Source organism: Argiope bruennichi, chromosome 8 (genome assembly GCF_947563725.1).
Source record: "Argiope bruennichi chromosome 8, qqArgBrue1.1, whole genome shotgun sequence".
Taxonomy (NCBI): Eukaryota; Metazoa; Arthropoda; class Arachnida; order Araneae; family Araneidae; genus Argiope; species Argiope bruennichi.
In genome coordinates, this window is record NC_079158.1 from 5,204,952 (window position 1) to 5,231,356 (window position 26,405).

The window sequence follows — 26,405 nt, forward strand, 5'->3', positions numbered from 1 at the left end:
CCTTTTATTTTATTATAAAAGATTATGTTCATATCCTCTTTAAATACTTTTTTGAATATTTACTATGAATGATACAAAATATAGAAAAATAAGGTTCTATTAATAATTTATAAATAAAAATCATCTTTTCATTTTTCTTTTTAAAAAATCCCTGATACTTTTTAATTTTGATCTAGAATGTGACATTTTAATACTCTTTTCATTATTTTTTTTTCTTTTAATACTTTTTTTCTCTACAAACTTTTTTTCTTAAGTTTAAAATATACTGAAATATTTTCTGAAGTTTAAAATATGTTCATGGAAAATCTCGTCACAGACTGTCGCAGGTTTTTGTTGACAGAGACAACCAAGATGTAGAAAATATTATGGCTTCATAGATGAAGGATAATCAAACTACAAACTGGTCCATGGATCTCCGTTTTGTCCAATTCATGAAAAACAGAGCTCTACATTCAGGATCTAAACAAAGCTATGTTTGGGATTGAAAAAAGAGTGCGAATGACAACCTCAACTTTGCCGTCAGATATTATAAAAAAGTATCAAAGATGAGGATGAACTTCGCACAATCAAGGGAGCATATGCTTGCTATTAAGTCGACCGACATTTTTCTAATTAGAGAGGAAGTCAAAGAAAATTTAATAAAGCAAGCCAAACGAATGAAGAAAGATCTTGATCTTCGATGCAACACATCCTGAGGTTGATATTGGAGGTAATGTGTTGTTCCCATTCCACATGTTGACAGAGCAAAGGCTGATTTGCGAAATCTCATCAGTGTAGTGCTTGAAACACATAAAGATGGCCTGTTCAGAACTGGTACGAAAGATCGAGTTCTGAGCAAACTGAATTCGAGGTAAGAAATGATATTTAAACTTAATTATAGTCTGTGTATTTTCTGTAGGCGGTTCAAGGTCACATTTTCTACCGCGTTACTGGTACCAGATAAAATTAATTATTTAAAAATTAAGAAAACAACATTTTTTCAATAATTCCGGGGAATATTATAACACAAAAAGGATTTTGCCATCACTTTAAAATTCTAAACTTAACTTTTAATTGATATCAATTTTAATTTAGTACAATATTTTATTTAAATTTAATAAATTTCTTACAATGTTTTTATAATATGTTTTACAACAATACTTTTCATTGTTATTTATTGCGTTTATACATACATGCATTGTGACAGCATTGAATAATTTTCTTTATGCGAGCTATCGTTACTATAATTTGGAATGCATTTAAAAAAAATAATATACTTCATCATGCTACCAAATAAAACGCCATCATGCTACAATATATTCAAATAAAGTTCGAATTTTCGTAAAAATGATCACTCTTTTTATTGATTTTTTTTAAGACTGAATACATTATGATGTAAAATAAAAAATTTAATAAACAAAAACGGTGAACACAAGGTGTGACGGTGTTAATAAAATTTATAAAACAATTTTTTACAATATTTGGTTTTGATTTCTAATGAACCAAAATAAATTCGAAGTGTAGACGATATTTTAACACAATGGTAACGGGAAATAAAAGGGACTTCGGGAAAAAAATTGGGAATGCAATGAAATAAAATTATATATATATATATATATATATATATATATATATATATAAAATTAATTAAGCAATTCGACTTTACTTTCAGTTCATTGCCAGGCACATGAATGTTTTTTTCAATACAAAGGAGTATACAAGAATATTTATTTTATCAAGCATATATGCGAAGAAAATGCATTTAAAAACAGAGTAAGATTAAACTGACATGCATCTATTTTTTTTTTTTTTTTGCAATTGTCGAAAATACACCATTTGGTATAAATGTAACTTAATAACAACGGACGCACGAAGTGCTAGTCGCTCAAGCAATCGCCTACTAATGTTAGTTGAAGCTATGTAAAAGTATGTTATTGCAGCCAGGTATCTAATGTTAATTTTTTCGAGCAGAGTAAAGAAAAGGATGATTACCGTCTTGGAGACCTTCTCCCAAGTTTTCTTAAGCCTGAAGACGGAACTGTTCATAAATGCGGCGCATATCTGCAGAACGCCATTAAAATTGTGCAGACATCGACAGATGTCGGCCACTGCGGCCCATTTCTCTATAATGGAGACGCGGGTCGACATCATGGGAGCTCGCATAATCTCAGAAACCACGAGACGACTCACCTGCAAACAAATGTCTTCTTATCAGTATAACAAGAAAATGGAAAATAATATTTTTTTGATACTCGCAGTTCTAGTGGTCAAAGCAAGAATCGAAAAAAAAAAAAAAAATACGTTTTTTAATACGAAGCAGTATGACAATAGAACTGAGTCGTAATTAATATCTTAAGAAAAGAATTCTTAAAAATGAAATAAAAAATAAAATATATTATGAATGTAATGACAATTCCGATTTGCAAATAGAATTTTTATCGGTGCCTTTCGCTTTCAAATTTTAACTCTATATTTGTGATGTTATTTTTAAAAAATTTTTCAACACAATTATAAAAGCATGCATAAAAAATTTTCTACTTTAATTACATTCTGTACTTAATTATTATACTTACTGTAGAATTTTCTAATCATTATTTTCATACACTAACAGAATTTTCACATGGAATTAAAATTAAACGACTGGTAGAAGGAGCATTTCATAGGAAATTAAAATGAATCAAGTACAATAATTAAATTAAGTGCTCAAAATATTAAAATCTTGTATTGCAACACACATTTTCACGAAACTTCAAAACGCTTGCTCTTTGGGAAGTGAAAATTTCTGTTGCGAAATTCTAGCTCTACAAACATGAAATTTACACACATGAAACGTTTAAAATTGACCTTGACGATCAAAGATTAAACACTGATTAAACATCTTTTTCCATCCTGGTAGTGGATGCATCGCTCAAACAGCATTCTAAATATTTATAGGAACACAATTTTCAAAGGGCCAAGAGACGAATAGAATAGCAAAAAATACCATTCCATTTTTTTTATAACAATAAAAAAAAATCTTGCAGTTCATCCATCCGAAAGGTTATTTGATTTCGGAGTGAAAATGTATTAGCATAATCATTCTTTCACAATAACAACTTGTCCCTTAAGCTAACACTTATTTTGAGAAGCGATTGACAATTTAATTCCTTTTATTAAAATCCCCATCTAAGAATTTTGATTTAATTATTAAAAATCAGTTCCATTAAGTCTTGAAAACTTTTTCAGATTCATAAGAGTTGGCTGATGTCATGTAAAGGCTTTTTCTACAGCATTCAGAGTACGTTATATGTGAGTGGGATTCAGCGGACCCCGCCATTCGGTGAAAGTCCCCCTCTTGATTCAGATTTTCCTCGTGGCCCGTTTTGATTGAATCACCCATAAATTGAGATCTGTTTCGCGTTGTTGTGGTGAATGGAACTGGTGACACCTCCGCGAAAAAACATCACCTAAAGTTCAAGTATCATCTCTATATGGCTCATGCGGTCACAAAGACAAACACCCATCCAAAATCAATCCTCCAGATGGAGGCATCTACTTTCACCTACATCATCGATGCAGTTTTAAGTTGGAGAGAGTAAAGCAAACACTGTGATCTCCCCAAATGATTTATCGAGAATTTATGTATTTAAATCTCGATATGTAATTACAGAGGTATGGTCTCTATCATCTAGATGTGTATGAGGTTCTTGTCTCCCCCCCTTCACACATACAAACAAAAGAGAACGATCTGCAAAGTTATGTCGCCAACTGTAGAATGTAAAGGTGCTTGATGATATAATTGGGAATAAGTGTCATCACTCGAGCCAAACTTAAACTCTTTTATTGAAGAAAATCTCAAGAAAACGAATGAGAGTTTCATATTTTCTTTTTTTTTTTTTCAACGTTTGAAGAGTATCTAATACAAAAGCAGATTCTTACAGTACATTGCTAATATATGTATGAATACAGCTATTTTATGATAGTATCGTAATATTTAATGCTGTTAGCAGCTTGCTATCTACCGAATACATACAGGTAACAACAAATGATGACTGTAGTAGTATCACGAGTGGAGGCATTGGTAAATGTCAATAACTCTTCATAAATGAAATCTTGCAAACGGCGAAGTATACTAAAAAAAATAAAACTGCCATTTTTTAAGAAGAAACTACTTACTATTCATTGCTGCAAAATTGAATGAAATTTATTTCTGAACACTAGCTCCTTATCTATAACTGCGAGCCTTGAAGCATTCTGTGGCCGCATTATTATACCTCTTTTTTAATCCGCTGCTCAGTTTGGTTTCACGTTTTTCACTTAATCAATAGGCTAATGATTTGTTTCAATAACTTTATGAAAATGTATAATTTTCTGTTTATTAAGACTAAGGACTGTGCGGTATCCTCGGTTTCACGCTACTCATTTAAGCAAACTGTAATAACTTAAGTGTGCAGTTAGGAATCTAGTCAATGATACGTAACAAAGTGCTAAGATTATCCAAATATTTTTTTTCATTCAAATATTTTTTTAACAAATTTATTTATTTAGCATATAGGTAAACAGCGTTTTTTAAAAATCGATTTGCCTACAATTTCTCTCAGCTCTGCGGCCCAGTCTTCTTAGTTGGAAGTTTAGTTCAATCTAAATTTGAGCAATCCTATCTCTTTCTAAGCTATAAAAAACATATTTCCTAAAAACATGAACGGTTCTAGAATAAATTTACTTCCTAATTTATTTCATAATGATACAGCATATTCCAAAATCATTTTTAGAAGATTTTTCACTATAGTTAAGCGAAAATATAAATAAAAACTCAACTAAAATTTACCACATTTTAATTAATTTGACTTGTTTCATTTCTGTAAGAGAGCAAATAGAATTCCGCAGTGATTTCTTTTTTCAATTTCTGATGTTCTCGCAGTTTTGAAATTTTGTACATTTATACACATCTAGGATATAACAAAATCCTATTTTAATACATCTAGAATATAATTATCAATAAAGAGATTCATTTAATTATATTTTGATTTAACGTGAACGATGACATCTGATAACTAATCTGAACAAATTGTAAGAATCTATAATATTTATAATAATGTTAATCTATAAAATTTATTTAAATTACTGACTAAAAACAGAAGACAACTAAGAAAGTAATATTTTTTAAACTCATTATTTAATTTTTTTTGTTTCAAAAGTGCTTTTAAAAACTGTTTCTATTCATTATTTCTTTGACTTACGGATGCCCGTGGACATTTTGCGACCATAAATTCGCTTAAATTTTCTACTTTTTATACATCTTCGAGCACCCTTTTCCTGTTCTGCAGTCAAAGATTTAGTTTAAGGGACGAAGCAACTTACGTCATTGAATCGCCGAGTCATCAGTAAGATATTAGGCGCTTTGGTTGCTTTTTCCGGTTTCATCCAAGCTTGACCTAAAAATTCTCTGAAACAAAAAAGTAGAATGAGATTTTTTTTATTTATTCATTAACTACATAAATTAAAACTTTGCATTCATTTGGAATGCATAATTTGTATTGATTTGACATGAGAAAGCTACTGAATTGAAATTAGGCATTACAGCTTCACTTAATAAAATTATTATCTTGATATACTTGCTGATATAATCTTGATAGAAAATTTGTGTACGTAAAGAAATTGTTTCAAAATTTTATGGGATACGAAATGAGCTTATGAACGGATCTTTGATCTAACGATCCATCTATCTGACCGACGGCCTTCAACAGTCACAAGAGACATAGCGAGGTATTTAATTAGAAACGGCAGCACAAGAAGTTCTTAATTTAGTAATAAACGGTCTCTCGTCGTAGTTTAAGGTTTTGCAGCAAAAGTTGGAAGATAGCTAATTTTCCAAGAATTGACATCTCGCCTTTGGAGTAAAACAATTTTTAAAATCATCTCATTACATTTAATTTGATTCTATTCGATCCGTTTCTCAATTGTAGATACTATTCTTTTGTTGAGCATATCTAAGCGTGGTACCGATTAGGCATCGCCATCTGAATCTTTTATTCCAATCATTAGTATTTTTGTTCCTAATTTATCTTCGAAATAAATTCTGCAAATGCAAAAGGTGTATACTTTTTTTTTTTTTTTTTTAATATCAGAGATGTAGAGATAGGAATCGCAAGAGTCCCCTTAATGCATGGATTTTGCGAATATCAGAATAATATTTCGGAGAATTATGCCAGACATTCGAAGCTCCAGATTGGTATGGCATCTCTATAGATCACATACTGCTGCAAAAAAATAATACAGACAGAGGAACTAAAGCAAAATATAGATTTGCTTCAGTTTGAAAGACGCGCCAATAAGGGAGCTGACTTTCAAAATTAAAAAGTTAAAGATCTGAAACATTGTGGCATGATAATGTTTCAGGTTTAATTCCTTCAGTTCTGTATTATTTTTAAAAAATTTACTCTCAGTTGCATATCAGAGATGGTTGTATGACTTTTGCGTACAGTACACTTTGCGTACCAGTCATAAAACTGTCAATCATTCGTCTCGTTTACAAGGCGGTTGTGTTACTGATTAGAGTCAGTTCTAGAAGAGGTTACAACATTTTAAACATTATCTAAAAGTGCTATACTTGGCAAGAGGTAGCATGATGTTTGACACAATTTTGAATATTGTACGATACGTTCATTAATGCAATTCCATGCGTTTTAATACTATATGAATAATTTCCTCTTTGCTTTTTATGAAAGATGAGTTGCTTTTCAATGTATTTATTCTATATATTTATTATTTCAATGTATCAAAATTTCAATTCATTTTTAAAAGGAAATCTAATTAAATTATCGAAAAATTCTTTCCTAGTGAGCGTAGTTGTTCTAATTACGAGGCTCCCTCTGCTCTATAATGCGCTTTGCATTGCATATGTTAAATGGCTCGTTCTGCAACTCGCAACAAGTATTCAATCTATAGATATCATCAGGATAAAATAATAATGCCATCGGAATCCAATTTAAGATCTATGCATTCCAGCGGAGCAGCTTTTCTGGTCAACGGAAGATGATTTCTAGCGTAGCAACAGTGAGTTAAGAAAATTTCTATGTGCGTGGATATTGTACAACGAAGTTCGGAATAAAATACAATTCAGGGATCTTCAATGGAGGGAGAACAGAGAAATCACTAAACATAAATTAAATTATCAGTAAATTTCTTACAAATTTGTTTCAAAATATTCCCTTTCTTATGAGTTTATTTTGCAAGGTGATTTACAAGTGGTATCTATCACGCTCCGTTTATATTTGAAATATGAATATCCGATTTTCTACTTTTTGTAGTGTGCTACGCATACAAAAATCACCAAATTTCTCCCCACTTACTCGCTACGGATGGAAATAAAAATTTTGTGGTCCAGATATGTCATTCCTTCGGCGATTTCAAGCGCTGACAGGGACTCAATGGTTTCTTTGCTTGCAGTCTGCAAATGAAACAGAAAATAATACAGTGAACTCAAAAAAAAAAAAAAAAAAAAAAAAAACATAGAATAATTACGAAAATGCTTCGCAACGAAAAATTCTTTTTACGACTAAATAAATGATTAAACATTTGTAAAAACAATGAAATCGGATTGAATTTAACTATCATAATAAAAACACTTTGGCAAATCATAGAAATGATTTTAAGAAATTGCCAAAATTAAAGAAAAAAAAAACATGAAAATTAAACAAAAATAATTAAGTTATTATTTTTTTTTCTCTCAAAGAGAATTTTTGGAAATGAAAGATCTTCGGAAGTTATCGATTATAAATGCCAAAAATATATTTAATTTTTGATTAAAATTTAAAAATATTCATTTCGTTACTCATATTTATTTCTTAAAATATATTTGTGACAAATCTATTTTAATATAGAGTATCAACATATCCAAATACTCCCTGATTCAAAGAGAAAATAAGTTTCGTTATTTGCAGCTATAAAAATGTTTTAGAGTAATTTAAATAGTAAGAATGAAATGTTTTTGAATGTATTTACTAAAATAGCACTCGGAAGACTCACCATAGGCGTCGCCAGGAGCAAGTCCAAGTCCACAGTCTGTTTCTCTTGGTCCGGCTTCGAGATCATCTGGAGCAGCTGTGAAGCGGCTTTTGTCTCTGCCGGAAGCAGAGTGTTGTTGTGGAGAAGCTCTTCAAGGAATTCCGTAGTCATCTGGAGAAGCTTCGGGTCATTGTCAAAATCCTGAAAAGTCATCGGACGGCTCGCTTAGATTCTGCACGTTCCATCAGGCCCAACAGAATGTCTGCCGCCGATCAACAGAATCAGAATTCTTGGAGTGGTGTAGCTCACCGATTCTTTTGTTCTCACCCTTCCTTATTTATCGGAATGACCTTCATTTCTTTTACTGGTGAATAATTAAAGAAGCAACCGGATTCAGCGGATTGGCAAGTGCGTTCCTTCTATTTTAATAATTCGAATTTCAGCCCAGTCTTTGATTACCCATTAATTTATCAAAATTTAGAATGCAGACATTTTTATTATCTAGCGGTATGAATCATAATGATTTATCGAGTTATAGTCCAGATATATAGTTTCTTTGTTTTACTGTAAAGAAGTCATTTTTAGCTTTACCATCGATGAATATTTTTGGTTTTAAAAACAAATATTTTCCCCATAGATATTTTAATACACAGCAAACTGTCGATTCTGCAATTGATAATTCAATTGATTGTTATTAAAATGATTCCAATTATAAAAAAAATTCACATGTCTGATTTTTTTTATCAAAAAGTAAACTAACGGTGTATGTTGATTTCTATTATTTATGTTCATTTCCCAACCACCCTGCGGATTACACACTGGTGCAATGCTACTCAATTTCGTGGATAAACGGAGATTCAATCAACAGTTCTCTCACATTATGCTAGCTGGCGCGTTTCACATTTCGTTCTGCGGTATAATCAACTGAATCGGATGGATACTTTTTTCATTTAAACGCTTCGACACAGATCCACATTACTGATGCTGAAATTCGTTCATCGAGCCGTATACGTGCACGGAAACAGAGCTACCAACAGACGTCAGACTGATTAAGTATCTGTTTCAAAATCTGATACGCATAAACAATCCTACTAATAAAACTATTTTCCACATTTCAATTATCAAGTTCTTTGAGCTTTCCAATGATCGTGATCACTCAACAGAATTCCTGTCAATCAATCGAGTCCAAAATTTAAGTGTGAACGTAAAGTCCAACATAACAAATTTATGAAGTCCAGCTGGTTACGGTTTTGAGCTGGTTACGGTCTCACAGACAGACGGATGCAATTCTAGAAAGGCTGTTCTTCGAATTCGGGAAGGATTAAAAAGTGGAAGCGTATCAAAATCTCGAAGCTCAAACTTTGTCCTGATGACATTGTATATCTTTCTTTTCGGGGGGGGGGGAAATGACCTCTTCTTTTAATCGCCTTCCACTAATAATTTCATAATTATTATTGAAACATGCTGCCGAGCATTCTTTATTAAAATATTAGTAATTCCATGGATGCAACTATTTGGTTGTACATTTTTAATCCATTAAATATAAGCCTAATACGTTATGTAGTAAGAAAAAAATCAAGAGGATCAAATCGACTTCTTCAATTGGCTCGCTACTTAAAGAGAAGAAATTGAAAAGCAGCCCTTTTTAAAAGTACATCCGCAACATGTTTTATTATAAAAAAGGTCTTGATTTTTCAGCCTTCCAACCTATAGATAAAACTTGCGGACAACCTCATTAAAACATCCAATCAATGGATAAAAAACTTAATTTCCTTCCCCACTAGGTGCTACTTTTTATATAATATATTACGTTAGTAAAGACTTTATTAATACAGAATTTAATTTTGACCTGTTAAAGAGCGAAAGACTTCTGTTATGAACTGGAATCAAGGTTTGTTCAAGCTAAAGCATCGAGAATGATTTTTTTCTCTGATACTATCACACATCATTGAATTTCGTATAAAAAAATGCCATAAAGGACCTACACTTAAAGTCTCCAGATGAATTTGAGCAACATCAATAAATACGTGGCTATAAATGGAAACGACATGCATGGAAATTTGTTAAAGTACACAGAATTATCTTTTCCACTGACTGACAGGTTGTTTTTTTATTCAGTATTTTTAATATTCTCCAGGTGGCAAATTCAAATTTATTTATTCGTTCCCCAGGAATGAATAAATAAACAAAATGAAGAAAAACTAAAAAAAAAAAAAAAAAAACGACAGCTGTACTATTTACAATTAAAAATAAAAATGAACTTGTCTCGTCATGCTAATTTCTTGGCAAAATTATTCTGGTTTGGCGTTTCCCATGATTCCTAAAATATTTTTTCACAAAAGTAAGTTTGCCACTATTTTAAAATTGAAAAAAAAAACAAAAAACAATTGGCTTTTTAAGGATAATAATCGACATTAATAATACAATTACAATAATTAACAATGATAATTTTTTACATATTTTTTCCCTAAATTTTATAAATATTTTTTTCATACATTTATTGTTGCAAATTCAAACTATTTTGATTGTTTCCTCAAACATTTAATCGCGGAATGACCAACCATTGCTAAAAGCCGGAAAAAAACGATTTGGCTCACGACCTTGAATGGTGCACGTGGTGAGCAAGAAAATGAAATTTCAGAATTGTGAAAAGCAATTTGTAACTGAAATACAGATTCTTCGTACAGTTGCTCTTTTAATGGCAGTATATTCTTGGTTTTAATTTTATTAGGAATTCATGCACAAAATAAAAAGTAAAGTCTATGCTTGTTACTATCAAATGCTTAAAAATACTTCGTTGATAGAATGAAATCTCAAGTTATAAATGAAATTTAGAATAACCATTGTATCCGGATAATCAGCTGTCGCCAAAGGCGGATAATAAATGCGGTAACTGAAAGCCTAAGATAAGGCAAATAATATTACCGCTCAACGTGAATAACCTTAAAATTACTTTTGCCAATCTTTGTATATTTTTATGGCACTTGAACGAAATCGAAGGGAAGAAAATTGTTTCTTCCCTTTAGCAACAGTTTTAACGCGAAGTCACCTCATTTATTTATCTAGATCCCAGTATTATTACGCTTACACGTAGAAAAATAGACATTCAGAAGGACAGTGTTCCTCTTGATGCAATTGAATGAACACTGAAAACAGATCATTTTTATGCGAACATTTCATGTCAAAACATTATATTCATCTATTTTGCTCTTCACCGTTCTGAATTATTGTGTTCTCGCATTCACAATGAGACAGAACTCCAAAAGGGATTTCTTCAGACCCAGCAAAATCTACAGAGTCGTGTTCGAATTTTCGACTAAAACAGTACTTTTGTATATTTTGGCGAAAGCAGAAACAACTAAAATGAGCACCTTCAATAGAAATCCGTCGCCCACCAACACTCCGAGTCATCCTGAAAACATTTGGTGATACTGTATTTCGGCCATTTACCTGAGAATGTTTAGAAACCCAGTGCCGCAACACGTTGAGCACTCTCATGGTAGCAGCGGTTGTAATCATCGACTCCCTTTTAGCTTTGGCATTAGGAATCTTTAAGTCAGCGCCCACTGCAAAGAAGAAACACAACTGTCATACTCATTCATTTATTATAACCTGAATTCAATACAAAACAGCGGGAATGTTTCACAAAATATTGCTCATTTCCATTTAAAATTTATCTGTCTCTGTCTTTGCTTTTTAGAATGCTAACTGGCACAATTAAAAAATTATTATTATTCTGAAATGTCAGATTTATCAACAGGAAAAAACAATTTATCAAAATTTCGAAATCATAATGTTTGAAGAGTACATATTTCTCTCTTTTTAAATTTCTTATAAAGGGAAAAACCAACTCAAAGTTTTTGTCTCTTTTATGCTTCATGTTCTTTTCAGATTTTCTTATTTATCTTGCCATCCGTTTGCAGTTAAATGAAAACAGGAGACATTGAAAAATATTCACCAATGATTTAGTATTGATTTTATGTGTCAATGAATGCATTTTAAATAAAAAATGATATTTTCTATATCTTATTTTCTACATCAGAATGCTACAAGTATTGTAGAGAGAAGAATTTGTAGAAATTCTGCTTCTTGAAGGTTTTTCTTTTTTTTAATAAACTATCTTAAACGCTTAGCATTATATACCATTAGATGAATTGAATTTAATTAAGAAAAAGGCTTCTGAATCGAATGGCACAATTTGATTTATATAAAAATCCAGGAAAACTTTGGCTTATTGACTTGAAAATTGAAAATCGGAGGCCTGATTGAAGATCCGCCATTTCAAATTGCCCCCAGAGGTTTAACGGCATTGCGTTGGCGTTACTAGGAAGAGTGAGATACCGCCCAGTTGCAATTCTCGTCACCTGATCACTATTCCAACTTATGAGCCCCATGACATTCCGTGTGTAGCTCCAAAACGAAATATTAGTCAAACTACAATAAATAATTATCTGAAATATTTGTCTTTCTTCATTTTACATGAACGATCCATTTTAAAAAGGCTATTACTAACAGAAAAAGAGAATTACGAAATTTGTTTTGAAGGATTTAATTTTTTAATCTCTTTTGAATTGAAAATGATGAGAAGGAATTATTATGGTAAATAACATATTTGTCTTTAGATTTATTGAAACTCGCAATGGAAATAAAATTCCAGTCATTATTTTACCTGCACTAGGTAAGCGGCTACCTGCCCTTGATTGTGGCTGAGATATTGGTTCTGGAGGATTGCTCGAGCCTGCTGTTGCAGCTGCAAACGCCGCTGCTGCTGAAGCTGTACTGGATCTGGAAATAACAAATTAGTTATCGATATAGGAAAGTGCTGATAATACAGAGTTAATAATATGCAGTTCAAATTATTAACTTGTATATTTTGTACCACCAAGTATAATATCCTAGGATTTAGGAAATACAATTTAATCATTTAAGCAGGAAAATAAAATTCAATAAAACTTTTTGTCTTTATTTTTTAGAAATATGTAAAAGTAACACTTTATAAAATCAATTAAATAATTTCAAAAGAAAAAAAAAACAATTTTTCGATAAATGACAACTAATAACAATATACTTTGTCTGGATATTTGGAGGCTTATATGAACGCATTTAGTTTTGCTTTAAATATATTAACAATATCATAGTTACAATAATTTAGGATTACGGAACATTTTTAAATCGGAACCAGTAAGTTTAGGGATTTTAAAAGCATGAAAGTCATTCAGCAATTTGTGAAAGCCAAAAAATGGTTTATGTGAGATGCAACTCGTTTTTCATTAGAATTTCGGGAATTTCCCAGTAGAATTCAGTATATAAACTGAGTTCGAATATGGTAACTTATTGCTGTCAGATTAAGTCTGAATCATATGATTACTTTCTTCGTAAAAATATTTTACCTTCTGGTCGATGCTCTGGACGAAGTGACTACCACGCCAGCTTTACTGCTGTGCTGGGGTGAGTCAGGGTACTGGAAGCTGCTTCGAGGGGTTGAGAGAATAGTCGATTCAGTCTGAATGCTGCTTCTTGGAGTGGTCGACTGACTGGTGCTGCCTTCTGTGTCACTACTGCCTCGTTTGGAACCGGCTAGGAAGGGGAAAAGTTGTATAGAATTTAAATTGACAGATGTAAATTCCAGAATATCGTGCTAACATGGAATGAGCAGACACTGAGTTTCGGTATGAAATTTGTGACTTTGTATTACATATATATCTAACAGTTAAAAAAATCCACTATTAAGAGAAATTTATGATTAAGCGGTAGACTCCGATATAATTTTTTTTATTCTTTCAAGAAGTCGTGTGTTAATAAACTTTAAGTAATTCTTTTCTTTCGATTCTTAATATCCTCTTTGCCTGAATGTAACTGAACACCTTTGGCTATATATGAATTCAAAGAGTAACAATTTTCGTATCTCGTTTTTTGATATATTTCTTTCCATCAAATATCTTACTTTTTTTCTTAAAACACTAAACACTACATAGTTACCTTAAATCTTCCAAACCTAAAAATGTCTATATTTCTTTGTCCCAAGAGTCATCTAGCAGGCCATCCCAAGTAAGGGAGATTGGAGCTAGTTGTTTCAATATATTTTAAATTATTGCGAGTACTTTTACGACATGTTCTTAAAAATTTAATTACTGAGCGCACACAACATATTAAAAAAACTACTGCAAATATTTTTATAAAATATTCAGCAAAGCATTTTTTTTACCGATGAATTTGATAAAATGATTTTCCTCAGCTTACGGACCACTTTAGGTTCTGGAAATGTCCTTATTTCCTGTGAACTGATGTGATCCTTTGTCCATACAAACATAGAAGGCACCTTTTTCGATGCAGGGGGACCTGCTTTTAATGAAGGAGAGGCTTTTCTGATGTGAAAGCACCTGTTGTTGCATCATTATTCCGCGCATTTTTTGAGACGTTTCGTCTCATAGGCTAGTTCGTTGGCTTTGGGCGATGGGCCACAGCTGAATACAAGAACTCCCTTTCATCTGAAAACACCCATCCTTAAGGTTCATTTAACGCCCGTTTTGGACACATTTTCATGCTCTCCAACTGCTGGGTTTGCTTCTTTCGGGACTGAATGCACGGTTTTCATGTCATTTAGGAAAAGGTGAAAAAACTTCATTCTTTCTCACCTAGAATCCAAAATTCACTCCCCAGCAGAGGAAAAAAAATTAAGAGCGTCTTGTTGGACTCTTATTGAATTGATTAAGGCAGTTTAACCGCACTTTTTTTCAGATTTGAAATGCCCCTCACTAGCCTATTTTCAGATTGCCAAGATAGTCGGGAACTTATGAGATATCGTTTGAAATGATTAAAATGTGAAAAATGCTTTACATAAAAATGTTAAATTGTATTTCCTTAATAATACAATAACTCTTTCATATAGATTTTTTTGAAACAGAAAAAAGACTTTCTTCCCAATCGGCAATAAGTATAAAAGCAGGCTTTGTAATAAAATTTCTGTTTGAAAGCAACACTAAGTATATTTTGAGATGAATATCATAAATTTGAATCCCGATGAGAAGAGGAGAACGAAACCTAAAATAGCACCTCTCTCTCCGAACTTCCGCATCACATCAATTAGGTTTACCGAAACAATTATTCAAGAAGCACTTCAAGGAAGTTCCAAAGGAAAATGATTTAAACACATCAGCAAATCACATATATTGATAAAAATCTACAATAATTGACAAAACGTATTCGGATACATTAAAAAAACACATGCAATACGCAAAGTCAAGAAATATGTACAAAAATTAAAATTTCTTAACAAATATATTAAAATGTTAGGCAAGTTGTACAAAACAGAATTCAGTGCAGACAAGTTGCAATTCATATTAAAGAAGCAGATTCAAAATGTAGACAATAAAATGATTAAAATAAAAGCAGGAATGGGATTTACATCCATTGTTCGACTGCGTTCAAGAATTTATATTAATGTGTGATTTGTGAAAAACGTGTGCAATGAATTCATAAAATGAAGAAAACGCTGATTTGTTCTGGACCAAGATAGAAACATTTTATTCTTCTGTAGAATATTAAAGAAAGCAATTCTTTCACAAACAAATGGAGTCAGAAACAGCTAGAAACGTATCAGCAGAGCCCTGATAGATAAGTATAACAATGAATCGTTTCTGCTAGGATTCTTCATTTATATTAATGTGTTATTAAGTTTTTACATTAATATTTGATTAATTTTTAAATTTAAGGACTGATTATTTTTTTTTCCAGCTGATTTTTATATATATATATATATATATATTTCAGAGGCATTTTTGCTGCGGCATCGCATATTTGAAGGTTTGTGATCTTCAAATAGGTTTTATATATGTATGCAAATAAACGCTTTCATTTTAGAAAAGGACGTATTTGACTATTTGAATTGTATGTCATATTCAGTCTTAAAAATTGTGCAGCTAATTTAACCTAAATAATTGCTGAAAAGTTTGAAGAGCTGCAAGGAAGTTCTAGATGTCTCACCTCCTCTGACTTTCAGATAAGCCATCACATTTGGCACTGATTGGCTTGGGTGCATGGGAACTCCTCCAGGTCCTATCGCCATGGAAGGTCCTGACATGGAACTGCGGCCGCTGTCCTCGGGGCCGGTGGAAATGGTAGCCGTTGCTTGCGGCTGCTGCTTAAGCTGCTTCTGAAGCATGGCTACGGCCTGCTGGTGAAGTTCCTGCTGCTGTTTTTCTGGAAGGATTCTGGGCTGTGTTCCAGTAAAGGGTGGTGTGGGTGGCGTCAGTGGCGTGGTGGTGGAAGAGGCTGGTGGTGTGGGTGGTGGTGTCTCGTCAGGTACAGCTATGGGGGCCATGGGTTCTTTGGGTGCCGCCACTGGCAATTGTTGAGGAGCGGTTTTCCTAAAACAAAGAAATTTTAATTGGTGCGTCATAACCAATGGTTACTGAAAACAACTTCAATTCATAAATGGGATCCAAGATGTTTTATATATTTATCTCTCTCATGAATATGCGATTATTCTTTTAAAATTATTTATCAATATATAATAAAAATTATTTTTTTATTCCGTAGTGTTTATTTTAGAATGTTATATTCCGGACTGAATGTTCATATACTACTTGACGTTACTTAAAAAATAATCCAGTATGTGGATTTCTGTTTACTTATATAAAGCAATCTTTTCCAGAAAAAAAAAGTCCCTGTTGTTTAAAATCACTGAACCGTCTTCCACATTCTTTTAATATTCTCCCAGCTGATTTTATTTCATCACAGTTTTTTAATTATTCTATTATCACTTGGCATTGTACATTTTTTCCTCCTTGAACAATTTTGGTTTTGTGGTGACTCAGTTTCTTTAAACTCCTTCAAAAATTTAGAAATATCGCTTCAGGATTGCCACTCAAATCTTGAAAAAAAATTGTCTTTTCCCTGCACGTATATGCAATACAAGAGGAAAAGCGAGAATAAAAATCATGTTCTAGTTAAAATGTAATAACAGTACCTCGTAGTTTTAATGAATGGGCAAAGAAAGGGAAGGAAGCAAGAATTTAACATTACTCGAAATAATAATATATTGGAAGCAAATTTATATTTACATACAGAAGAAAAAATTTCTCTTTATCTCTTGACTAGAATTTAGCAAGACAAAATTTGCTTGATACAAATTTATCTTGATACAAACCATTTTATAATTCTTAAAAAATTTTATAAAAAATAATTAATATTTTTATTTGTTTATTTTTTGCATTCATATATTTAAGTATCAACTGCTGCAACTTCTGCAGATGTTTCAGTCCACAATTTAATTTTTTTTCTTTTGGAGAAATTTTATTTGCAATGCCGCTTTTCGTTTGTTGAATTCCTTTTCCATTTTTTCTTGCACTTTCAAAGCTTCGTAATACTTCGGATGGGTTCATTTAGCATATTGAAGCATTTCTTTTGAAATAGGTACATTTAAAAAAACCATAAGAGTTTTATGATATCATAAACAATTCTTATGCCAATTAAATCATCTTCTTCCACCTTTTCAAAAAACACATCCTTGATAATAGTAATCCATTTTTCACAACCGCTCTGCAATGTGGCAACACAAGAATTATTTTTAAGACTTCTCCTAAGTCAGGAAATTATTTGGACTTCAAATTATTAGAATAGAACTCATCCGAACGAATTTTTTTTATTGAATGAATTAAGCTGTTCTTTGTATACATTTTTAAATTTCTTTCAGCTAAATCTCAAATTGGACCTTAGCACATTCTGAATATACCGGGGAAATTTCTGTTTTAGGATAAAGAAGGTGAAGCAAATCAGCCATTCTTTTTTCACAAAATAATGCACTGTACCTCAATAAATGTGGATTTAAACACGATGCAGTTTTTAAAATAGCAAAATTTTCGGGGCATGCGTGAAATATTTTGTAAAGAATTCTTCTCAAATATTTTCTGTTAAAACCCTTCTTTTCTAGTTTCAATAACTCCACTAGTAACTTGTCAGCATTTCAATATCGGTATTTATTTTAGTGTCAGCTTTTTATGCTGTCTAATGTTTTGCTCCTTCGATCTTTTGACAATATTTTTTTATTAATTGTTTTACAAGTATGAAAAGATTTTCATATAAGAAAGGTATTATCGGTTTAGATATCAAAAATGTTTTAATAAAGGGGTGAGGATTATATAATATATTAGTGAGGAATATTTATTCAGTAAAAAGCTGATTTTAGCCGGAATCAATTTATCTTGACAAGCATTATCTCTCTGACAGACCCATTCAATTTTTTTTTACTGAAATCTATATATTTCTTTATGTTTTTAATAACTTTTAGATCACGTTCAAAAATTGACATTTTCTACTCAACGGATGGCACAAAACTTCAATGGAAATTCAGAAAAACCTGTAATTTCCAGGAAATCGACACACCCATTCATCCCAGAGAATCAGGTGGTCATCAAAGGTGGTAAATGAAAAATATTTTTCAATTCACTTTTGCTCGACGTCTCACTTTTTTACGGTTTTTAAGTTTTTTTAAGTACGGTTTTTAAGGTTTTGCTTATTACTTTCTCTTATATGTAATATAGAGAAAGTATAGCAATTGTCGAAAAATTCGAACTAGAGATTTTTACGAATCTCCACGTATTAGACCTGCAGAAAACACATTTTTGGAAAATATCAGCCCACATGTCTATCTGTGACAACGATAACTTAAAAAAACTTTGAACTAGACAGTTAAAATTTGGTAACGGTCTTTACACTAAAGTTTCAGATTTCTATCAAATTTTGAGCAAAATCGGTTCACAGGACGTCTGTCTGTTCGACTGTTCAAATATATGCTAACACGATCACTATAAAACGAAGAGAGCTGAATGGATAAAATACGATGCGCAGATTAAACATCTATCATGTTTTGGGCACAATCCAACAAGGAGTTGACCGCCTGTCAGTCTGTCCTTTTATAAACATGTAACTCAAAAAATTTTGGTTTCAGTCGATCTCGAGAACAGAAATTCGATGTTCGGATGCTGTTAACTACATGCCGGGGATTAATCGATAGTGGCTCCCTAGAGTTAGCATCTTTATTAGAGAGTGTGCGGGAAAGCCACTCTCGCTGGTCAGGGATGAGATCATGAGCGCCAGGATAAACATTATCCAGCTAGATGGTCATTCATATTTTTCGAGGAACATAACATATGTGCACCTCAACTGATATATTCTAAGCGCTGCTCTAAAGAAGGAAAACAAATCCTTAAGAAAAAGTCGAAAAATAAGAGCTATCTCAAAATGAGCTTCGAACCTGCTTGGACTTGGCTTTGGAGAATCCGAGCTTCCGAGGCTACCCACCAGTGTTACCGTGCTGGCGGTAGTACTGAGGTTGGTGGGTGTGCTGGGATTGCTGGACTGAGAGGTGAGGGTGTCCGCAGAATGAGAAGGGGCCACCTTCTTGCTGGGAATGTTCAGCTTGCTCGGATCATCCGGCAAGGAGCTGGTCATCTCCAATGCGGTTTTTTCAGATCTGCAGAAAAGAAGATAATTGCAACAAAAGTATTACTTAATCCAGGATTTTGTTTGTCCAAAACTGAAGCATTCTGCTCTGAAACAATTGCCAAATCATTAATGTGAATTGAAACCAAGCAATGCACAATATTCGCGCTTGCTAAAAACACTGGAAGAAACACTCTTTCATTTTACACCTACCTTCTGAAGTTGGTAATTTGTTAATTCGAACTGTTTACGCAGTTATTATAATTTATTGCTTTTTTTAAGCAACCGTTCATCTTGTTAAATCTCTTAAAAAAGCAAATGCACCTGTTGCCGTATGTTATAATCTTGCTTCTTTTCAAATCAAAATGTTTCGCGCAAACAAAAATGTGGCTTCATTCTAACGTTCAAATAAAGATCAAACTGTTCACGTTTCGCAGGTTTCAAAAAGTTAAATTAATTAGAATTGGAAATTTTCATAAATTTATGGGAAAATGTTCTAAATTGCTATAGAAATATTCTTTGGCATATATTCTTAATTTTGAAGATAAAATCATCCTACAATACAGAAACTAGTCGTAAGGACTTAAGAAATAACAGTCTATTTACTGCATTTTTAAAGAAGCAATTGATTTCAAAAGGTGAGGACTAAGACCATTGATACAAAAATTATATCATTGCATTTAAAGAGGATTTAGAAAAGAATCCACAGAAAGTTGTAAAATTACCAGACTTTTATCAGCAACAACCATATTTGAAATAAGGTTTCCTTTATTTTAAACTATTTGTAGTTAAAGCATTTTTTTATGTAATAAAGACTTAGCTTAAGAAATTTAAGCAATTTTCAAAGACGTACTCATACATGAACTTATTTTCAGCAACTGCTTTATCATATTTAGTCATATATTTGATCAAATCGTCGTATTCTATTCATAAAATCTATAGGAGAAAGGAACAAAATTCCAACATGCTTCATTTGAAGCTTACTGTATCAAATTAGTTGACATTAAACAGTATAATTTTTTAAATCATAATCAATTTCCACTTTTTAATCTTGAGATAATTTTTTCCTTTAAAATTCAGAATCGGATTACTCCACTTATACGGAATACAATCAATCGATCAACCGATAATTAAGTTCTCAAATAACGTACTGTCATCAAAAACACACAATTCTAACAAATTTCAAAAATAACACTTTAGGAAGAGAGCAATAGCAAGATTTTATCTTTATATATTGTTTGATTTAAGAAAAATAATGGAGAACTAAAAGAAGACAATTAGATGAATTTCGCCTGCTACCTTTTAGGTTCGGGCGAGGGTTGCGTGATGGGTATGAAGGGTTCTTCAGTCACGGTGGCTGGTTCTGGAGTCGGTGGCGGCGGAACTGGAACACTCATCGGTTCAGGACTGGGAGATTTTGGCAGGTTTTCCCGCATTCTCCTCATTGCCTGCTCCCGTAATTGCTCTTCTTCGACTGCAAGGAAAGGAAAGCGTTTCGTAAAAAGGAAAGAGCCCATTCTAGCAGAAGCTATTTTATACGAATGAGAGAAGGCTTAGTGTGCAACATGAAGATGAAAGCAGCCTTTTGCGTGGGTTTATTTGTATCCATGCAGATAAGGCATTTGAAAAATGTGACTCCAACTGATAAGAATAGTATCCCATTAATAGAATAAATGTAAATAAAACTCATTTACGTCTTTCTTCCAAAAAAAGGAGTTTCATTTAATGCAAAGGTTTCTACCGTGCTGATTCCTAACCTGATATAGATTAGGAATTCCTCAAATGAAGTGAAGAATGTGATTTGAATCAATAAATATATTGTTAAAAACATAAGAAGTCAAAAACGGAAGAAGCTCTTTGTTATATTTAAAAATTTTACTTGACACATTAACATTTTAAGCAAATAAAGTTGTATTCTTCTGAGACTAAAATGACCACTATTATGAATCTTGAGCACAGGCGATTTTAGATTATACTGATGGCGTCCTCGAGGATAATCTAACGATGGATAATCTAATCTTTTTCTTTGATGGTGAAATACCATAAATAATCAGTTTCAAAATTCAGATCTTCGAGCAGTAAGAGAAGGTTGCCTTATTTGCGCAAATTGTATTTCGTTTACAGAGAAAAAGTAGTAATTCTAAATAAAAAAACCCGTAGAATTTTATTCATATTTAGAAATAATGTAACTAGCTTTCATAGAAACGATTAAAAATCTATCAGAACTGTAATATTAGTCCAATTGCTTCTCAAATCGGACAGCCTTCATTAATCCAAATGAAACCGAAAATAGTTTGATTCTTTCATTTTACATCAGCATAAAAGGCGTGAACCCAGAATTTTAGCAGTTCCTCTCTTTAGTAGTTTTAATGATTGTAATAATTTTAGCTTTTTATTTTTTATTTGGATTGTTTCAGCTCCTCGCTCTGAGGTTTTTTTGAGGATTTTAGTGATTATTACAATTTTTCAAGCTATTCAAGTCCGAAATAATAGTCGCATTGATTTAAACAGTCTAATTTAGAAATTGTTTGTGGGTCAATTTATGAATCTTTGAGACAACAGAGGGGAAACAGAGGGACATTATTCTTAAACCATTTTAATAAAATTATTTTTTTTATATTAGATTGTAAAAAAAAAAAAAAATGTGGATGTCATAATACATTTTACTATTTTCTTTAAATCATTATAAGGACTATTCATTTTTTATTAAAATATTTAATTAATACCTAAATGTAAACACTTGTTTGCTAACTGCATTCTTTAAAAATAGGGTCCCATATAAATTACGTTTATATGACTGTTAACCTTACTGTCGCATTAAACAGATGATCCAAATAAGGCCGCGTTTTGCTTTCAAAAAATTTAATCAATTTCGTGAGCTTTGAAAATTTTCAGCTCAGACCAGTTGGAGACAGTAGTATATCCCAAAGAGACAATATGTAGATCGTGCAAAATAGTGTCACATCAACTCAACACAACTTCCGCTTCGACATTTTTGCAGTAAGCAAATAAGTAAGAAACGTCACACCTGTTCACCTGAGACGGCTATAACCGGCAGTGTTTCCCTGTACGCCCGCACCCTTCTCATCAAACCATCTGAATGGTTGTAAAACATTTAAGGGAGAGAGGCCGCGTGACTTGTCGAGCTCGATATGGCAGACCAGCGAAGGTAGGACGGCAATTCATCCTGATGAGGTATTAGCATACGCCCTCGCATAGCCGAAATGCAACACAAGAAAAATCAGTGAACACTGTGGCCACTCAAAAAGTGAAGTTTGGGAAACCCTAAGTGAATGAGGCGCTCATCCATTCTGACCAACACCACAACAGGTTTTACTGGACGGGGATGCCAAGGGACGCTATGTATGATGCAACTTCATCATGAATCATATCTAGGTCCAGCTAACAATCTTGGCAGATCTGGTATGGATGAGTGCTATCTACAAAGCCTTATTTATCACTGGCACACTAACAGGGAGGTGCAGTCTTAAAGACCACGCTTAAAGAAACAACTAAATTATTTTAAAAAAGCATCCGCTGAAATCGGTTGAAAAAGTGCACGTGTATTGAATGTCTCAAAACAGGAAGCTACAGGGTCAATCCATTCGAATGAGCTAAAAATAGAATAGGAGTGACCGAAAATCCTTCGTTAGTGGTCTCACAGACCGCACCTCCCCACTTAAGGGTTAATTTCAGTGCAATTAAATATTTGGTTAGGAGATAGGTAGCGATATAAATTCAGAGAAATTTAAATTATATGAAGCAATGAAAGATGGGTGGCAGAATAATATGAATATCCATGAAATAAGGGAAAAGCTTTATTAATAACGTGGTGGACTATCCTTTGATTTAACTACATATTGTAAGCGAATTGGGATGGTCAGGAACACGATTCAAATTAATAAGAAATAATAGCAGTCTCAAATTCCGAAAGCAAGGATGATGGAGGAAATCTGAAACGGAGTTTTGACTCCAAATATCGCCATAACTGTTCAATAATGTTCTCGTTAGGAGACTGAGGGAGGGGGGGGGAAGCAAGATTCTCTACTTTTCCCTTCCCCTCTTCAAATAATTTTTGGCGGTTTTAGCAGTGTGGATAGAAGTGTGCTCGTCTTGATGAAGTGGGCATTCTCAGGAAAATATATTGTGGAGAAAAGGTTCCACAGAATATCGACATGCTGAGCAACTGTAAGCAACTACAATCTTCCCATGCAGAACAACAAGCGGCCCAAAACCACACCAAGATATCTCACTCTATATAATAAGGGTAACACCTCCATACTTCATAGTAAACAAGAGGCAGGCAGTATAAGATGCTTCTATGGGCGTTTTCCACATATAAGCGCGTCCCGTTACCCGAAATATCTTGGAAGTTGATTTGTCAGACCAGAAGACTTGTTGGCATTGTTGTCATGTGCAGTCTCTGTGTGTTTTAAACCACTGATGACGCTGAAAAATATGACGTGATGTTACCAATGATTTACGAACTGCAACTCTTCCATAAACGTTCGAAGTCTAAGTTTTCACTTTGGACAGCTTTTGCTGAAATGGGGTTTCAGAGATGACTATTTATCTCAGACGTTAGCTGGAGTAAAAGTGTTTGTATTTTCGGGCCACTATGCAAGTCATCGAGCAACCAGTGCACTGCATTCCAACAATCATGATGTTTTCGTACTCTTACAGCCCAGTCATTATTGAGTTTTTCTGAGAGGACGGTAGACGCATGTAGCACCTACGACTGATGTTCAGCGATTGACACCTTGCCTTTTATAGACACCAGATCGCACACTTCAGTGCAAAGTGACATAAGTGTTCTGTTTCTTTAAATTAGACCATGTTTTTTCATGGATGTTAGTATTACTTTGTCACCTATTTGTATACGGAAAAGCTATAAAACGCAGCGGAATTTTTTGTTTTGTATAAAACTTATTTGACACCCAGAATCAAATTACTCTAAGAAGAAACGTTTAAAAAATCGTGAGAAGTAATTTATTTGATGAAATATTACATCAAATTTCAAGTAGTTAAAAAATGCCATTCAGAAAGTAAATTAAGAATAAAAAAGTAATAACCCTATAACGATTATTTTCTTAATTCTAAACCTATGTGAAAGGCTCTATCAACTTTTCCCTCATATGCTTTGTTTATATTTGATTTATGTTTTAATTTTTTCAAATAAAATATAGTTTTCCAGCATTATATGTTTTATTTGATTTGTTTTTTAAAAAGTGAACAATAACAATATTTTTTTTATCACATGAATTTCCAAGAGATATAAATGACAATGTGCAGAACCAGATTAACTGCTATCAGAAATTTGTGATTGAGAGAAATGAAAATCATAAGAATGTTAAACAATGACCAACAATGATCCAATGCTAAGTACAGCACATGTAATGCCGAATTGTGTCTCTCTTACATTTCCTGTGACTGAGCCTCCAATGCTGCTGACTTCTGGTAACCAGCATCTGCTGCGCCGCCTGTATTTGGGACAGGGAGGAATCGGCGTGGTCTCTGGACTCTCCCATATCTGATATCGTGCTCACTGTGCTGATACGGCGGGAGTAGTCGTAGTCAGCTGCAACGTGTCCTAAATCACCCGGGATACCTTCTCCTGCAACGATGTCTCCGGACCTGGAAGAAAGAAAACAGCCAACTGAAGAAAATACAACTTGTACCGTATAATAATAGTCGATACAACATTGGTACTTCATAGTACTTCCATGTAGACAGCATTTCGCGCAATTTGTTCTTAGACATGTAGAATACTGGAAAAAGTATCAGTGATGTTGGAGTGGTCTATTGTTAGAACAATAAACAGTTTATTAGTGAATGCCACAAAATAAATTTTTCTCTGAAATTAATTAATATTCACACGGTTTTAAATTCGAATAGAGCAATTCACGATTTCAGAGAGGAAAAAAGTCACGAATTGCTACTGAATTGTTCCAGAGTTTCTTCAAACTACAGACCAACAACTCAGCCGGACAAACTGCTGGCAACTTCTCGCCCTCCACATCACCGGAAACCAAGTCCTCATGGCGTTTTTGAGCCTGCAACAGACTAAAAACATTTCTATATAACGCCGATGAATTGGAGAGAAACGGTCAATTAACAGATGTAGTTAATTATATAATTATCACTGTTAAATTTGCATAAACTCCGTATTCAGAATTGTTTTATATCAATGTTCCGCTAATGTTGTTGCGTATCAGCGAACAGCGGAATTTCTAGTTGACATCATGCTGATATATTTTGATACGTTAAGGAAAACTAATGTCTCAAAATCTTCAAAAAAAAAAAAAAAATGCTGAATGTTGTTGTCATTTTTACAATTTCAAAATTACTATATTTCTTACTTTCCAAAATGTTCCTTTTATTATTCTCGACGATAGTTAGATGTCAAAAATTTAATTTTAAATTTTCATCAAAACACGGAGGAAAAAGTTGTGACTGTCAATCAAGGATACATCGTGTTAAATTTTCTGTGAGTAAATTTATCATTATAAAAATAGTTTACCTATCGCTGTTACAGAATTTATACGACCCTATTATAGGGATTTATGAAATCCAGAATTACTGAAGAAATGTTAGCATATTATGAGATGTGGTTTCATTTCTAAAGGTAGGTAGGTATGGTAGTTCTTTCTAAAAATATTGATGCCATATAAAAGTCAAATAAAGAGAGAATACTAAGTGCTAAACAATTTAATCTGCAAAAATCAAAGGAAGTAAAGAAAAGAACAGGTTTTAAAAGACGATAGAAGATCAAAACATTAAAAAAATATTCATTTGGATTAAGAGGCAGATATATTATGATCAAGGAATGATTTTTCATTAAAATATGTTTTCACATTAAGTGAATTTTTCTTACTTGATCTGAATACATCACATTTTCAGAAATTCTAGTCTCCCTTCATACACAGGGTGGAAGATTAAACTTATTGAAACTGGAAACCTTAGCGTTAAATTTCTTGAAATCAAATATACTTATTTAC

The 26,405-nt window shown here is 32.8% G+C and overlaps 1 protein-coding gene across 2 annotated transcripts in view; it reads right to left on the bottom strand.

Moving 5' to 3' along the window:
- LOC129981923 (ras-specific guanine nucleotide-releasing factor 2-like) overlaps positions 1-26,405 on the bottom strand; it is a 327,714-nt gene that overhangs the window by 12,220 nt on the left and 289,089 nt on the right. For both annotated transcript variants that reach the window (XM_056092979.1, XM_056092978.1), the window contains exons 17-27: positions 24,827-25,041; positions 20,707-20,881; positions 19,220-19,438; positions 15,949-16,331; positions 13,356-13,542; positions 12,635-12,750; positions 11,416-11,531; positions 7,987-8,166; positions 7,311-7,408; positions 5,320-5,404; positions 1,972-2,169 (exon numbers count right to left, since the gene is read on the bottom strand). In XM_056092979.1, coding sequence (XP_055948954.1) covers positions 1,972-2,169; positions 5,320-5,404; positions 7,311-7,408; positions 7,987-8,166; positions 11,416-11,531; positions 12,635-12,750; positions 13,356-13,542; positions 15,949-16,331; positions 19,220-19,438; positions 20,707-20,881; positions 24,827-25,041 — 1,972 coding nt within the window. The remainder of the gene's footprint in view (positions 1-1,971; positions 2,170-5,319; positions 5,405-7,310; positions 7,409-7,986; positions 8,167-11,415; positions 11,532-12,634; positions 12,751-13,355; positions 13,543-15,948; positions 16,332-19,219; positions 19,439-20,706; positions 20,882-24,826; positions 25,042-26,405) is intronic.